This window comes from Psammomys obesus, unplaced genomic scaffold, assembly GCF_907164565.1.
Source record: "Psammomys obesus unplaced genomic scaffold, mPsaObe1.curated_primary_1811, whole genome shotgun sequence".
Lineage (NCBI taxonomy): Eukaryota > Metazoa > Chordata > Mammalia > Rodentia > Muridae > Psammomys > Psammomys obesus.
The window spans coordinates 3,298,995-3,316,705 of NW_026596433.1; the positions used below are offsets into that span (position 1 = coordinate 3,298,995).

The 17,711-nt window shown below is 41.3% G+C and overlaps 1 protein-coding gene across 1 annotated transcript; it reads right to left on the bottom strand.

Moving 5' to 3' along the window:
* Positions 1–1,098: 1,098 nt before the first annotated feature.
* On the bottom strand, positions 1,099–16,838 carry Cbr4 (carbonyl reductase 4). Its single transcript, XM_055597902.1, has 5 exons — positions 16,600–16,838; positions 14,170–14,290; positions 12,584–12,717; positions 9,449–9,583; positions 1,099–1,579 (listed from the first exon to the last, which is right to left on the bottom strand). The coding sequence occupies exons 1-5, from the start codon at positions 16,739–16,741 to the stop codon at positions 1,401–1,403; spliced, it is 711 nt and encodes a 236-aa protein (XP_055453877.1). The 5' UTR covers positions 16,742–16,838; the 3' UTR covers positions 1,099–1,400.
* Between the last annotated feature and the right edge of the window lie 873 nt (positions 16,839–17,711).

Below are 17,711 nucleotides of genomic sequence, written 5' to 3' on the forward strand. Positions count from 1 at the left end.
AAGTGGGACAGACCATGGGAAAGAAGCTACCCACTCCCTAAGCACAAACTCTCCTCCCCAGACTGATCACGTGGGAAATACCCCGCATGGAACATGCCTGGAAATGCTCCTACTGAAAAATTCTCCCGTTGCATGCCTTGCATTTAGCACTAGTACTAGCTGCGCACACACATGTTCTCATCTGACAAAGGCTGCAGATGTAACCCATGTGTACAGCACTTACTTTGTAGGCAGCCCCAGAGCCCAAGGTTCAAGGCTCAGTACTGAAAAAAACAGAACGCTAATAAACTAAGAAAGTATGTGAGAGATAAAGGGCTCCGTATTTAGTACAGCAGTGGAGGAGGGTTCCCCTTTCTCCACATCCTCTCCAGCATGTGTTGTCACTTGAGTTTTTCATCTTAGCCACTCTGATGGGTGTAAGGTGAAATCTAAGGGTTGTTTTGATTTGCATTTCCCTGTTGGCTAAGGATGTTGAGCATTTCCTTAAGTGTTTTTTTGCCATTCGATATTCCTCTATTGAGAATTCTCTGTCTAGCTCTGTACTCCATTTTTTAATTGAATTACTTGATCTGTTGCTTTTTAACTTCCTAAATTCTTTATATATTCTGGATATTAGCTGTCTGTCAGATATAGGGTTGGTGAAGATCCTTTCCCACTGGTATAGATATATAGTTTTTGACTTATGACACTGTTATCTAAATTTTTAGTATATCTTATTCATATGATTGAATTGACTTTCAATACATACTTAAATTTCTACTTAGATAATGTTCTGCCTCAAAACAGCAGTCACATGACTCCTGGATTGCTGGGTTTTGTTCTGTTCCTGACTGAAGAACTAAGGCTCAAACCTGGGGTCTTACTTATGCTGGGCAAGCATTCTACTACATCTCTAGCCCTTTTTAAAATTTATTACTATTAGAGTCTTGCTAACTTTCCCAGGCTGTCCTTGAACTCTGTAACCCAGGGTGTCCTTGAACTTGCTATGATCTTGTCTCAGCTGCCCAACTATCTGAAATTACTGGCACCTTGGTAAAAACAGGGTTTTTGTTTGTTTGTTTGTTTGTTTTCTTTAAAATTCAGCCTGATACAACTGTATCACAATTGGACAACACAATTTTCTACTTTTAAGGCAAAAATGTATAAATTGTTACTAATTAATAACCCTTACAAAATGTCTATGTACGGAAATTGCTATGGCCTCTAAAGATAGAGAACTCACACCTTTTAGATTACAACTGGTCACACATTGTTCAAGACATGTTCATACAAAGATGGACTCATTTGTAGCATCACAAATTGTTTCCATTAGCAAATGTCACCCATATGATATGATTTGCCTAATTAATAGGCAAATGTCCGCTTGACCCTAATCACCATTACAGCAAAATCATCTCTAATTAGACAGTCAGTTGTAATCCTCCATCCACGACCAGCACATGTCCCGTGACGTATGGTGACTCTAAAAGAAACACAACCGCATGTGCCACCTCAAGAGGGTCTCCAAATCGCCCAAGAGGGATGTTTTTCTTTAAATATTCTTCTTTCAAGTGTTTTGTCATATCCGTGTGAATAAATCCTAAAAGAGAAATGTTAATTCAGTTGAAACACACAGACACTAAAGGCTCAACTCTTATAAAGAGAATTTATTTGCTTGTGAGAATTTGAAATTATCAATAAACATTGTTTAGGAAATAGAGTATTGTTAGCCATTAATTAAGTGTACAGTTTTAGTCACTTTAACTCGATGAATGTTTATTGAACACAGAAATGCCTGACTCCCAAGTCCATGGCTCAGCTCTAGGCAAACATAGAGACAATGGAGAGCATGGGTACAATGTATTCTTTGGGTAACTATAATCTATGGAGGGAGGAAGTAACTGCGCATACCCAACTCTAACGTAGTAAAGTCTGGTGAGTCCTCTTGTGATACTATAAATAAAATGACAGAGAAAAAATTTTCACACAGGTAGGGTAGAAAGTGAGAAACAGTGTTGAGAGAAGGTATCACGAAGATGGTCCCACAAACTGATTTTGCAATCCTAATAAGAATTAATTTGTTCCACTTCTGAAACCAAGATAGTTGATAAGAGAATAGTCCAGATTCCAAAGTTCACATGAGAAAAAAATTGTATGGTCATATCTAATCCTCAGGATTGTGCACAGATGTACAAAAAGACGACACTTCCACTCAGTATTGGTATAGATGCAATATAGTGCACAGACAGCATGTTCAAAAACAAGTTCTACAGTACCAAGTGTTACTTATTCAGAATTCAAAATGACTATGTATGCACATGCATGCGAGCACGTGTGCATTCACAGGCGCGCACACACATGTATATACCAGGATCAACTAAAGATTTAAACGATGACTATAAGAAAAGTCTGAGAAAATATATATCACTAATGAAATTTTACCACATAGTATCGTGTTCAATGATTAGTCCTAAAAAATTTTTGAGATGTGGTCTCACCATATAGACTAGGTTAGTCTACATAAAATTTACCTGCCTCTGCCTCTCGAGTGCTAGGATTGAGGGGCATGTACCACCATGCCCAGCTTCAATCACAAGGTTTTAAAAAGAAAGCACACACTAATTTTCATGGGAAAAGTCTGAAGTTCAAGGTGATAAAAGGTGTACTCAAAGTCAGACAAGTCACAGGAAGTGAAAGTTCAAAAATAGCTTTCAAATTGGCATATGTTAAAACTAAATCATTTATAAATTAAATTATGAATCAACATAAATATAATGCCATTTACAAATAATGTATTGATAAATGTGAGCTAAACACTGTATCCGGCTGCTAGTTTATGTAATACTATAATTTACTTTGTGTTTTCATTTATGAAAATTGAAACGTTTTCTTTAAAGTCCTGTAAGAAATAATTGTAGGGGTTTTTTTTTTTTTCTACCATAAAATCTAAGGTAGTGAGAGGTTACTAGAGAAATCTGGAAACAAATTAAAAGGTCTTTCAACAAGGAATGCATCAAAACCTAATATGTCCACATCATAATGTTCAATACTAATGTCATAGATGAAGATTTCACATCTGTAATCTTAAAAATCAGGCTATAAGTGAATTCCATTATATCACTACTGAGGACAAGGCAAAACATACATTCCAAAATGCTAACATTATCATCTGATTATCCTGGACATCAGAAAGACAGTAGTTACCAGAATTATATACCAGGTAATGATTTTCTTTGTGCTTTTTCTTTTTAAACTATGTACACTGTATCTATATCTATTCTTTGTACTCAGATAAAATTATTGAGAAAATATGAACATTATGAGTTACAGATGGTCTATAATGAAGGCCAGAAAGAACAAAACTAATTTTGTATTACTTGTGTTTGCCTGCAAGAATATACTGTGAAACACAACCCCCTCTGCCATAAAAATCTCACCACATTTATTTGAAAATTCAGCAGCATTTCCTTTCATCTTTAATACAGTGTCGACAGGAGAGAATGAAGGCAGATAAAGCCAACATGCCTCTGCAGACTTCCCAGCGGCGAGCAGGCTTCATTGTGTAGCCTTGGCTAGCCTGGAACTCCCTATGCAGTCAAGGCTTGTCTGAAACTCAGAGATGCATCTGCCTCTGTCTCCAGAGTACTGGGATAAAAGGAGCATGCCACCACATCTGGCCCAAAGATGACACTTAGTCCTCAGTGAGAAGGCAGAATCCAATTCTCTCAAGAACCCGTGGGTTTAATGAAATCCAACTGCATGTGTTAGCAAAGTTCTTTTCAGGTGTGCTCCAGAGAGAATAAACCCTATAATCACCTCAGATTATAAAAGAAATAAAATTATGAATGTTAATGCTAAAATCTTTATGTTACAATCCCTAGCCTAAGGCTCAAAGAACATTGCAGAAGAAGGGGTGGAAAGATTGTAAAAGTCAGAAGAACAGAATATTTGTTATGAAATAAGTTGTTTTCTGCACATGACAGGAAAGCTTGCACCAATGAAATCTCAACAATATGGTCACCTAAACAAGACCTGAACAATGACAACACCAGTTGATACAGCAGAATGTACCAGGAGCCAAAGCTATCTACTGAAGCCAAAGTCAAAGCTATCTAGTGGAGCCAAAGCTATCTACTGATGCCTAAGTCAATTAGTGAGTCAAAGCTATCTATTGGAGACAAAAGGTGTTTACTAGGCCAAAGCCAAACAGTGAGCAAAGATCATTTAGTGGAGACCTAAAGCTATTTAGTGAAAGTTATCTAGGACCCTAACTCATGGGTGATAGACTGTGAGGACATCTGTTTGTTAGAGCATCCATGAGAAAACATCCCTATGGTATCTTGCAGGTACCCTATTTAACACATGAAAGCACTCTTCCTGTCTCCTGCAGCACCTAATTACCTTCCCCCTTTTCCTGCCTTCTCCCTATATAAGCTGGGTAAAAATTTCTAATAAATGAAGCTTTGATCAGACAAACAGACTTGGCTTCCTTCCTTGCACTTCTCGTCCCCTCCCATTCCTTCCACTCTCCTCCCTTAGGAACCCATGTTGAAGTCCCACGGGTCGGGGCAAGAATGGATGAGGAAATTTCACAAGGCCTGACCCCAAGATGAAGAGCTACTGAAAAAAGAAGAATGAGTGCCCTTGAGGGACAAGGCCCACTGCTGATCCAGCCCCAAGCAGTGAGCTGTAAATACAGACACACATAAGCCACACTAAAGGAAGGACTCCGGAGGATGCTGTACGTGTACAACAAATTTATCTGTGCCACAATAACACCTGAAGAAGAGAGGAAGTAGAGGGAGAAACAGAATGAGCTGGAGGGGGAGAAGGAGGGGTAAAATGATGTAAATACAGTCAGTATTCATGGATAATCTCAGATTTTTTTAATTACAAAAGAAAAATAATTTATGATACAACTTTCTTTTACTCTTTAAAATTCAAGCAAAACTGGCATAAAGTATTTCACATGAATTCCATACACTAAGCAAGAAGAAAAAAGATTGTTTCAATCTAAAAAGCAAACAAAAATAAAGCCCAGAAACTACAGTAGCCACGGGTTAGGAACACCCTTGTCAGTATAGGTTGGCATCTTCCAGGTCAACTGGCTCGGGGTGTTTGTGGTGCGGAGGCTGAAGGACTCGAGTTCACAAATCATAATTCTGGTCCATGCTCTCTGATACTGTAAAGCAGAGACAGGAGCGAGCTGTGGACTAATTACGACAGGGTTGTCTATAAAATGAACACACAGATCAAAGATGGCAGCCCCCCTGAGGTTTCCTTCTGGCTATCCAGTGTTGGCTTGTGAATAAGAGCTCATCATGACTGTGACTATACTGAAAGCTTAAAAACTGAGCTCCCTGGAAAAGCCCTCATCTCTTACATACTTCTTACATACAAAAAGGTGTACGGCCATTCAAGACACAAAGGGAGTCTCCACCACAGCTCCAGCTTGGATGTCAGTCTTCAGAAGGACTTTCCACAGCCTCTCTCTGGACCTACAGATGCGTACCTAGAGGAACAGATCTCACAGACAGCTGTTGACCATCACTAGACTGCAATAAAATCAGAATGCCCAGCCATGTTGCAAGGAGCCATGTTGCAAGGACACCATGTTGCAAGGAAGGGAATGGGCCGATGAGCCAGATCAATGGATAAAGGCACTTGCTGACAAAGCCTGATGACCTGAGTTCAATCCCCAGAACATATACATGCAAAGCTGGACAGAGACAACAGACTCCCTGGTGCTGTCCTCTGACCTCCTGGAGTGAACTGTGGCATGTACACATCTGGTACAAATAATGTTTTGTTTTGCTTTTTAAGAATTTCCCCTGATATACTAGTTTTTCCTCTTACATTATGTTTAATGTGGAAAACGAACATTTTCCTAAAGGTCCCTTTTCTTTGATCTGCAGTGTCTTTCTGATTAATGGAGTTCATTTTTAATACATTTTTTCGGTTTACAGAACTAGCGAACAAATGCTCCATGCTCATCACACTGCTCTCACCCCCTGCTCCCTGCACTTCCCTGTTACCGGAATCTTACCTTAGTGTGGCTTATGTGCTACACTAATGAATACTACTCGGCAAAATCATGGAAGACAAGAGGTAGGTTCTTACATCCAAATAGTACAGCCATTCACTACACAGAGGGAGTCTCCACCACAGCTCCAGCTTGGATGTCAGTTGTCAGAAGGAATTTCCACATGGGTTTGAACAAATGCTACTGTCATGTTATCACCATTACAGAACCACACAGAATAGTTATTCTGACCTCCTCCATCTGCAGCTTTTCAGACCTCATCTACCTCTTCCAGTTCATCAGAAATTAAATAAGAAATGTTAAGCTAGTCTCTTATGATGAATTACTTAGGGCTGTGTCAAATGGCAGTGTTATCTTACATAGAAGCTCATGAACCACCTAATCCTCACTTAGAAATCTATTCTCAGCCCAACACACGACAGACATATCAATAATCCCTTAGGTGCCCTCCACCCCCTATTGCCACGGAGCTGAAGCAGATATTAGTGGTGCCTAAACATTCCACACATCTATCGTTACACTTGTCTTACTTTCCACTTTGCCTTCTTTCCTTGGCCCCAAGAGACTCTCTCTTGTATCATTCTTTATGTTTGTAAAGTTCTGGAAGTTTTGTTCTATTCCTCCACTTTTGTGATTCATGTATTTACAAAGACTTGAAATGGCGATAAAAGCTACAAACCACCAGTAGGTGCCACTATCCAACACACGATGCTGCTATATTACTTCACTGGACACACAGGTTTCCCACTGGCTACAAAGCCACCATCCCCTCAGATCAAGAAACAGTATCTGAAGCTGGGCATGGTGGGCCACACCTTTGATCCCAGCACTCAGGGAGGCAGAGGCAGGTGGATGCGCTCCCTCCTAAAACCAAGCATGTGGTTCTTATCCAGTGAGAATTTATGTTTTATAATATTTGAAGTACATTTCATTGATTCATTTTTGTCTAGTAATTGCCTATAGTCAATCAGTCAAATATTATTTCTCATATTTATTGATTTCCAATGAATGATATTCATCCATGATGACAACTTTATTTTATATGCCAAGTAGTAAATATCAAAGCTTAGCAAGTACTGATCTTTAAAAAACAATCAAGGATTTAGGATGGAGGGACAGCCTAATTCATTATTTGCCTTGTTCCCTGGTTTTCCTGCTACAGTTTGCTTTTCAACTGTTTTCCTGCTAATTAGACCTTTACTTCAAGTTAAACAAAAAAAAAAAAAAAAAAAAAAAAAAAAAAAAAAAAAAAAAAAAAAAACTTGACATAAAAAGAAACGGTAGCAACCTGAGGGCTGTGAGGACGGCTCAGTATGTAAACCACTTACTGTACTGGCATAAGGCCCTCAGTCAGGATACTCCGGACCCACACCAAAGCCAGGCATGGCAGCACGAGGGGGTCAGCACTGGGGACCCAGGGAAGACAAACATCACAGTCTCACTGGTCTCGGCCTTCCTAGCTTAGGCAGTGGGCATCAGGTTGAGTGAGAGGCCCTGTCTCAAAAAGTATAGCAGAGAAATGATTGACACCCTCCACGTGTGAGCACAGGGGAAGTGCACCAGAGGGCACATTTGTTAGATCTATATTTAAAAATCTACTGAAGAAGCTGATAGATCTCAGTATCAAAACTAAGTCATTAAATAACTTACAGGACCGATTTAATCTTATTATTTCAATCTGCACTATGAAACAAGAGACATATGTATATGTGTTGTAATATTATATACAATAGAGTAATACAAAGGCCATCCTACTAAGGGGCCACTTTTCAGTGACAGATTTTCATCCCCAATATGAACTGCACTAAAAAAATAAGATCTTTACAAAAGACTTTATGGCACTTCCATAACATTCTTAAAACATCTCTGTATGCAAACTGGACTCCCACCATTCATGCCATTGCCTTCACAACTAATCTACGCTAGCCATTCTTCAGCATCTTCCTAGCATGGTCCACATCACCACCCTACCTTCAGCTCATGACATGGCAGTGGTTTGTTGGTTTATATCTTTCCGTATTCTGCTTCTCGCAGCAAGAACATCTAATTCATGCTTATTACTCCTGGACCTAGCACAGCCTTGGCACAGAGGAAGATACCCCAGGACATTCGCTCCACGAGTCTGTGTGAATTGGGAAGAAGGCCTCACTCTCAGTCAGCTAAAATAGAATTAAGTCCTCCTTCCTCATCGCACTGCACTCCTGAGAAGAGAGAGGCCAAGTCCTTGTTGTTGCAAACCACAATTAAACCACCCCACAGACAGCTTCAGCCAACACTAACAGTGATGGTCTGCACAAAGCATACAGAAGCAAAAAGCTAGGCCAAGGTAATAACAAGGCAGCTGTACATGGAAGGCTTTTGTCTGGGGGCCCCTTTTCCTTCAAAGGACACATTCAAGCTATAATAACTTACTAAATCCGCAAGGATTTGGAATGTCTGAATTTTGCTAATCTGTGGCTAAACAATGAACAGGAGTGAAGGTTTGCTATACAGCAAACAGTTTCACAGAGCATCCTGAAAAACACCTGCCAGCTCAATATAAGTGCCAACTCTCAGGTTCAAGCTGGAGCCATGAGGGAGTTAAAAGGAAAAGATGGCAGACCACAGCCTGCTCTCCTACAAACTGCCAGTCACTCAGAAGAGCAAACTTTACACAGGTGACTAATTTTTAAGTATTCAAAATTGCAAGACAAAGCTGACATATCTACCCAACAAGATGGCTTAGCAGGTAAAGACAACGTGCCGTCAAGCATGATGACCCAAGTTTGAACCATAGAACCCACATGTTACAAGGACAAAATAAATTCCTACAAGCTGTTCTCTGACCTGCATACGTGTGCATACATGCACCCACACAAATGTATACAGATACACACAATAAACAAACAAATAAACAAATCTTATAAATAAATATAAGATTCTATGTCTAACTGAGAAAAGTATATAAAAACATTCATTCCATTGAGAAGTCAAGTAAATACCTAATAAAAAATTTCTAAGAGGACAACCAACTAATAAGTGACATGCATATCTGAATGTTGACATCTTTTTATCAGAAAATAGTAAATACTTTTCTAAAGTGTCATTGTGGCTGGGAATAAGCCAGGCACGGTAGAGCAGGCCTGCAACCCCAGTACTGGAGTGCACGGTGAAGACCCTGTCTCAAAACACAAGATGCCCTCCAGGGTCATCTTACTGTAATTTATTCTTTAACTTGTACAAAATTTAAAAATAAAGATTTTTAAGAAAGATATGAGGTACAGAAAAATTCTTTAGTCACTGGCTCACTATTTCCACAGTGATTTTAGAGAGACACTATCCAAATGTCAATTAATGACTATCAATTTACCAGTTAGTGGGCGAATCAATTGCCTTTCTTTCTACTACTAAATCATAGTACAGTTACTGCACAAAGTTTTCACTGACCTGGTGCAACCACATTCACTCTGACTTTCTTCCGTGCAACCTCTTTGGCAAGGGAGCGTGAAAACCCAATGATGCCACCTTTGCTAGCACTGTACGCGCACTGGCCAACATTGCCTTTTAAACCAATGACACTTCCTGAAAGAAAGGAAGAAAGGAAGTGAGTGCAAACCAATTGGTTTATGATTTGAAAATACACAGTCGACAAATCAGAAAGGTAAAGCCCATTTTCCTTCATACTTTGCTAAAATGAGTAGCTTTAACCATTGTCCTTTGAGAAGTAACATTTAAAGGGCTCAACAGGTCCAGACACACAGAGCAAAAAGAAGCTGAAAGAAAATGATGTGAATACAACAGTAAGTACCAGGGAAGAAGCGTGCATGATTTGTCGTGTGAAAGGTTGGAAGAGGTCAGGTACAATGAATGCTGGGTCTAAGAGGGTGGTGGCTTGAAAGAGAAATGTCCCTCTAGGCTCAGACATTTGAACACTTGGCCCCTAACTGGTGTCATTGTTTGGGCAGTCTTAGGAGGTGTGGCTTTGCTGAGAGTGTGTCATGGGGAGGCGGGGGAGTTCTTTCTTCACTTGTGCTTGTGGTTGCCATGCCAGCTCTTGGCTTCCTGCTTCTGCCCCCACGCCTGCTGCTCGCCTGCACACCTTGATGGACTCTTATCCCCCAGGGACCATGACTTCACACAAACTTTCTTCTGTAAGTTGTCTTGGTCATGGTGCAACAAACACAAGCAGAAGTAAGTTAAAGATGTAAAATAAAGGCTGATTAATGCTATAATTATATCACAGATATGAGTAAGTATTCACTTCGACCTACAACAATAAATCCAGCAAACTTAAACTACAATCAATCAAAACTGACCATGACAACTTCGTAACAATGCAACTTTGCTACTTTTGTTTATATGTACCTTGTATTTGCAACTAAACATTCCTCAGTGACCTCATCTAATAAATATGTAAGAATAATTTATAATTCAAATATCAATTGACTGCAAATACATGCTTGTGAAACAGAAGCAGGGAAGTAATTTTCTGCACCACTGACCTGTACTTACAATATAGAAATTAAACAGGAACCTCACAAACACACACAAAATTGAAATTACAGTCAACCATTGCTTGATAACAGTAACTTGCCCCAATAAATATACTGTAAGGTGGTTTCACAAAGGTGAAAGCATCCCGTAGCATGCTATAGCCTACTTCTGCCCTATATCGTATCTCCCACCATTTCCAAGCTACAAACCTATGTAACATGAATGCACAGAAGATCAGCAAACAATGGCAGGCATATGTGTATCTAAGCACAAAGAAGAGCAGAAAAATTATATGGAGGGGTTACTGCCACCATAATCTATAGAACCACTATGGTGTTTCTGTCCTCCACCACCTGATTTATCACACAGCACATTAGCAAATGTAGTACCTCACTTAAGAGAGAAAGAGCTGCGCGACACTGGGAGAAAGAAAAGCCATGAGGCTAAGGAAAGGAGTAGACAGGAAAGCGGCATATGGGAGAAAGGAAGACAAAAAAAAGAGAAGTTCAGGCAATGGCAGCAGGGTCAGATGGGAAGCTTTCATAACTAGCTCTTGGGCCACAGTCCATTTGCTTTTGGTCAAAGTAATGACTTCTGAAATAACAATAAGTCTACAAGTTCAGCCTTTCTTGCTTTTCTATGGGGTAATATGTTCACTTATTATAAATACATCAGCCTTAGCAACATTCAAAGATTTTTGAGGAACTAACACACGTTTCTGAAACTTATCTAAAATGTAGATATTTTAAATAAATATGTCCTGTGATGTGCAGGCACAGTCTCGGGTCTGTGTCACAGGTCTGAAGAACCCAAAATATGAACTGTGTCAGAAGGTCACCAATTCCTCCTGAGAGAGACCTTTAACAGAACAGCATCCCCCTTTCACAGCTTTTTAAGGTACTGCTCGTCACTTAAAAATAAAAACCAGATGGTATGCTACAATTTTCAAGTACTAAACTGAAACCAAACTTCATGTTATTCTCCATTTTCTACTCTACAGTCAAGAACCCCAAAACACCTCTTCCCTTTGGTTCCAACATCCACTCTGAAAAGCTGAGGTTTAATGTTCCTTAAACCTTGACTCTGGACAGATCAGTGACCCATGCAACTGATATAAATAATTATTATTTAGCCTCTATGTCAATAACTTTCCTTTTTTATTTTAAAGATTAGATTGGTATTCTTTACAATTTTAAACATAAAATATGACATTGTTTTGTACTGTCTCCTCCATCCATTTGCCCCCTTCCATCCATTTGCTCCCTCCATCCATTTGCCCCTCCCACTCTCTCAAATTCATAGATCCTTTTCTCTTTATTACTATTGTTACGTGTGTGTGTGTGTACATAAACACAGCCTGCTGAGTGTGTTCACTGTCACTTGTATGTAATGGTATCAGGCCTGACCCCCTGGTGTTAGATAACCAATTAGGAGCTCATCCCTGGACAAGGCTACTTCTCCTGCTCTCCACCGACCTTAGTTTCTTGTAGTTCTCTGTTTAGGAGAGGACCCCACGAGTTTTCCCCCTTCTGTCTTAGCATGTCTACTGATATTGTCACTATCCATGTCTTGTTTAGGCAGCTATTTTGTGATGGGGGTAGCATGGGGGTAGCTTCCCAGCCATTTCTAGGAAACACAATCTCATATACATTACCTGGCCCTTTGGTTCTTATAATCATTATAGGTATGACCAAAAAAAAGGGGGGGGGGCATGCCTTATTTCTCTTAAAAACTGAAATAATGATAAAGTTGCTATGACACTCAGGTATAGCAAGTCTACTGGGTGTGCACAGCATGGCCTCTCCCAGTTCATGCAGTCTCAGAACACTGGACCTAGACGACAGTTATCATGTGGCTTCGACTGTCATTTTTTAATACTTAGTAAGTCACTCATTTAATGCCTCGTTGACTTCTGTTGAGAAGTACATCTGTGAGTTCTGTCTCATTCATTGATCAGTTAAACATTTTTTTTCTATAGAAGACAAAAAGATAAATTTCATCCTAATTTTACTGATCAAGTAAATCAGTGGATTAAGTACTTTTATATTTAGAGGCAATAATTATAAACCCAGGATAGTGAAAACTCACCTACATTAACAATGGATCCGCCCTTCTCAATCATTGTCCTCATGGCAGCCTTACACGTCAGCATGGAGCCCAGGAGGTTAGTGTGAAGCTGAGATATCATATCTTCAGTTTTTGTTCTTACTAAAAGCCTGTCTCTACAAAAACAGAAACAGCAGACACATTAACAACTAGACCAAAATAAAATCAAGTCTAGGGGCTAGAGAACTGGCTCAGCAGCTAAGAATTCCAACTACTCTGTCAGGAGAACCGAGTTCAGCTCCCAGCACCTATGTCAGGAGACTCAAAACCACCTGTAACTCCAGCTCTAGGGAATTAAACATCCACTTTAGAACTCCACAAGCAACTGCACTCATGTGCACACACACACACACAAACAGGTGCGTAAAATTTAAAATAGCAAATCTTTTAAAAAATCAAGTCAAAACATATGTACAATTCTGATTTAAAATATAGCATAAGCTGTGCTTTCTAGCTGAGTGCTGGGCAGTCCTATTTTGAACTTGACTTTAAAACCACTAAACTAGCTATTGATGAGCCATAAAGGAACCACGTGGAAGGTAGGGTTCTCTGCCTCTCTGCTAGAGTGACGAATATTGCCAGTGGCTAAACACAGTAGCAAGCAACCAAATGGCCTAAGCTACTACCAGTTTTGCCTTGTTTAAAGTGACTGTGAATCTAAATATTTTCTCCTAAATTTACAAAGAATAACAAATCCCCCGCCCTATTATTACTGTTGTTGTTGTTACATTCCTTATTCTGTGTACTACATCAGTATTAAGCTCACTACGATCAGTGGAGCTCAGAACACTGGTTTCCTGTGATAGGAGCTAAGCGAGTCTTCCGGCACTCTGGGTGATGTGCTGGTGAACGTATGTTAGGACTGATCCAACTGGGCATTTATCTCACCTTAAAGAACAGGGCTAAAGAGATGGCTCGGCGATTAGAGAACATACTGCTCTCAGAGAGGACCCAAGTTCAATTCCAAGCACCCACATCAATAGCTCGCAAGAGCCTGTATCTCCAGCTCCAGGGAACCTGATGCCGTCTTTTAGCCTCTGTGAGAACCTACACATGTGTGCATATATAACATGCAAACACACACATACACATAACAATTTTAATAAAAGAACGTTCGGGTTGACAATTTTCAAAATAAGCCTTTTCAAATAGAAATAAAACAGCCAAATACATTATCTTATACTAATTGTGGTGCTTTAAATGACAATGGTCCCCATAAGCTCATATACTTGAATACGTAGTCCCCAGTTTGGGACCACATTGGGAAAGATTGTTGGAGGAGATGTCACTGGGAATGGGCTGGCCCCTGTTCCCACTGTGCTCTTTCTCTGCCTCCCACATGCAGACTGAGATATGAGGACAGCACTTACTGCTACTGTGGCTTGGCTCCACCAACATGACTCTGAAAACTCTAAAACCATAACCTTAATTAAACACTGTTTTATAAATATTGCCTTGTGTCATGGAATTTTGTCATAGCAATGGAAAAGTAACTAAAATATAGATGTATTAATAAAAGGTCTTTTTTAAAAAAGGATATCAGAAATTTACCTCAATCTTTGACCAACCTGTTAATACCAGCTGCATTTACCAAGAAATTTACTGGGCCTAAACGTTTCTCCATCTCGTTAAATGTATTTTGAACATCCTGTTCTTTACCAACATCACAGCTAAATGCCAAGTGGTTTCCTACAAAACAGAGTTAAATCAGAATTACCTATAAATCTTAACTTGAATTTCAAATTTATTTGCTTTATGATTAGACTACAAGGCAAGCCTATACTAAATACTAAACCTAGAGATGAAAGTATATCATGGCACAGAGGCCAGGAGTTCCACAATACCAACACAGCTAAAAAATCTGAGCCCAGAGGGTCCTGAAGAGACTGGTGCACCAACCAAGGACTGTGCATGGAGAGGACCTAGACCCCTGCTCAAGCTGCCCATAGGCAGCTCAGTCTCCATGTGGGTTACCAAGTAAGGGGAGCAGGGGCTGCCTCTGTCATGAACTCAGTTGACTGTTCTGGTGATGCAGCTTTGATGGGCCACAGAGGAAGACGATCCAGGCAGTCCTGATGAGACTTGATAAGCTAGGAGCAGATGTCAGGGGAGGAGAACTCCCCCTTTCAGTGAACTAGGGGAAGGAGGGTGGGACTAGGAGAAGTTGAGGAAGAGGGCTACAATCAAGATATAAAATGAATAAATTATAAAAAATAAAATGTATTTTTAAAAAAGAAAGTATGCCATGGGTTTGTGCCCTCATGGACCACCTAATAAAAGGTAGAGAGTGTAGAAGTGAAGAAGGAATAATGAAATTTTGTTTCTTCCTTTTGTGTTTGTTTCTGCTCTGAGACAAGGTCTTACTGTATTACCTAGGCTGACCTCAAATCTCAGGATTGTCTCACTTCAGCCTGCCAAACGCTAGGATTACAGTGGGCACATAAAAGAAAACATTACAGAAAACTAACTTTAACTCTGGATTTTTCTTGATGGGCACAGTCATACCAGACTATCCAAAATGTTGGCGCTTGCTGGATACACGAGTTCAAGGCTAACCTGGGTGAGTGAGACCTCAAATCCTCAAGAAGCAATATGCTTGGAAAGTTTCAAAATAAAAATATTTGGGGCCAGCAAGATGGCTCATTGGGTGAAGGCACTTTCCACCAAGACTGACAATCTGGGTTGAACCCTTGGGACTCACATAGTAGAGAGAACAGGCTGTCCTCTGACTTCCACATGCACACATGGCATATACATATCCACCTAACCAAATAAATAAATGTAATTTTAAAAACCGCAGTAAGATCTGGGCCCAGCAACTAGAGCACAACTGCAGCCCCAGCTCTGAGACAGGAGATTGCCACTCCAAGCTTGCGGCCAACGTGGGCAAGAGGTGGCTCAGTAGAACTCTCTATCACCGTACAGAGGAAATTATAAGTGAAAGGAAAAGTATTCTCTGTTTAATAAGCTACCATGTTAATACATATGCTCCTCAATTCATGATAGGGATATAGCCAGCTGAACCGACTGAACGTTGAAGCTCCACGAACAGGTAGCTAGCACCACAGACACAGGCAGTTGTCTAGCAACCTGGAAGCAGTGCTGACTGGGTTACTGAGGAATGTGTTCATGCCACAGCAGTGTTCCCAAAAACTGAGGAGTCAGAGGCCAGATTCAGACCCAAGGGAAGCCTGGGCTGCATGGTGAGACCCTGTGTTCAAGAAAAGATGGAGGCAGACGTCATACTGAAGATGTCACTGTCACACCACAGTAAGGTGATGTCAGCAACGGGGAGATTGAGGCACGAGGATCACGCGTTCAAAGCCAGTCTGAGTTACTTATCAAGGATGTTTCCATGAAAGTAAATATAACAGGCACCCGATACTCCCTAAACCTACAATACTCACTGCTTTGCTCATAGTGACATGTCTTTTTCTCCATTCTAGTAACAGCCGGCCACACAGTCTTATCACAATAGAGACTTAACTTGCAATGCAATGACCAATCCGTCATTAATAATGGGGTGGGGGCCACCTGGGATTGGAATACAATTAAAAGGATCTGGGAAACAAACCAGTAACTTATTAAAGTGTTTGGTCGATGTGGGAAAGCAACCCTGGCCTCTCAACTGGCTGGTTGGTACTCAAAGAGTTTCTCCTTGAAATACTGTCGCGTGCCTTCGCATAGGGTAAGAGCTGTCAGGAAAATGCAATCTCGCCTTTTCCACCCGGTAGCCTGACTTTCCTGACTTCATTCCGTTCAGTTTGATCGCGTCCATTCTCTCCTACTAGAGGCCCGAGCAAGGCGGCTCTCAATGTCAGCACTGGCGGCGGCTACTTCTCAGGGTCTTCACGAGAACCACTGAGGGCTTGGTCACGGGCCATGAGCGACCTAGGGCACAGACTGATAAACAAAGCCAATGGCCCTGGAGCTCGTGGACTCGAGCTCGTTGTCTGGCACGGCGGCCCTGCGACGGGGCCACTTCTCCCGGTACCTACCGCCGAGCTCGCCGGCGGCGGCTTTGGCCACGTCCAGGTTTCTGGCGACGATCGCCAGGCGATAGCCCTTCTGGGCCATAAGCTGGGCTACAGCCCTGCCGATCCCCCGGGAGCCTCCAAAAACAGCACAGACTTTGTCCATCTTGGACCCCGGATCCGCAAGATGGATCCCTAGGACTCAGAACTTCTTAGGGGAAAAAAACGAGTCAGCACACCCTTCAGAGAGCCGACCCAAACCACAGAACAGGGCGCGAAGAGTTAGACGTCAGCACGCACGGCTTCTTTGAGGTTTGCATTGCATACTGGGACTTGTAGTCCTCGTTCACGAGGCCGGCGCCCGCGCTTGGGAGTCTTGCAGTAATTACTACTAGCTGCCTCTTTCCATCCCTGGCTGATTAGTAGGCACAGGGGACCGATGGTCCTTTGCTCAAAGATAATAGGGTTGCTAAAATTGTGGACTTTCCGGGGCAAACCGTAGTTAGGAGCCTCACTGTGTCCTTTTGGGTGTGGACCTGTCCTGGTTCACCCACGTTTTTTAATGCGAACAAAACCTGTTTGAGAAGTGTGAGGTGGTTCCCCCAAGTTACTGTAGACGTTGGCTTTGCACTGCGATGTTATGAGGGTAGATGTCCTGTCAAAGAACACAAGCTGGCCTGTATTGCCAGCACTCAAAAGGTTGAGGCAGAGGGACCACTGAGAGTTCAAGGCCAGAGTTCAAGAACACTGTGTAGAAAGGTTCAATAAATGTTTGTACTCCTCTTCTTGAGGAAGAGACCTGCTATGTTACCCAGGCTAGCCTACCACTCACTATATAGCCCAAGCTAGCCTCAGATTCTCAATGATTCTCCTTCCTCAGCTTCCAGAGTGCTGGGAGTACAGTCGTAGGCCAGCAGTCTTTAAGTTTCAAGATTTAAAAGCAGACTTAGATCATTATGGATGATGTTGGGTTCCTGTATCCCTAAATAAGATGTCATGAGTGCTTTAAAAAATGAAGAAGTCAGCAGGGAGCGGTGGTGCACGCCTTTAATCCCAGCACTTCGGGGGCAGAGGCAGGAGGAGCTCTAAGCTGAGGGCCAGACTGGTCTATAAGACCAGGACAGCCAGGGCGAAAC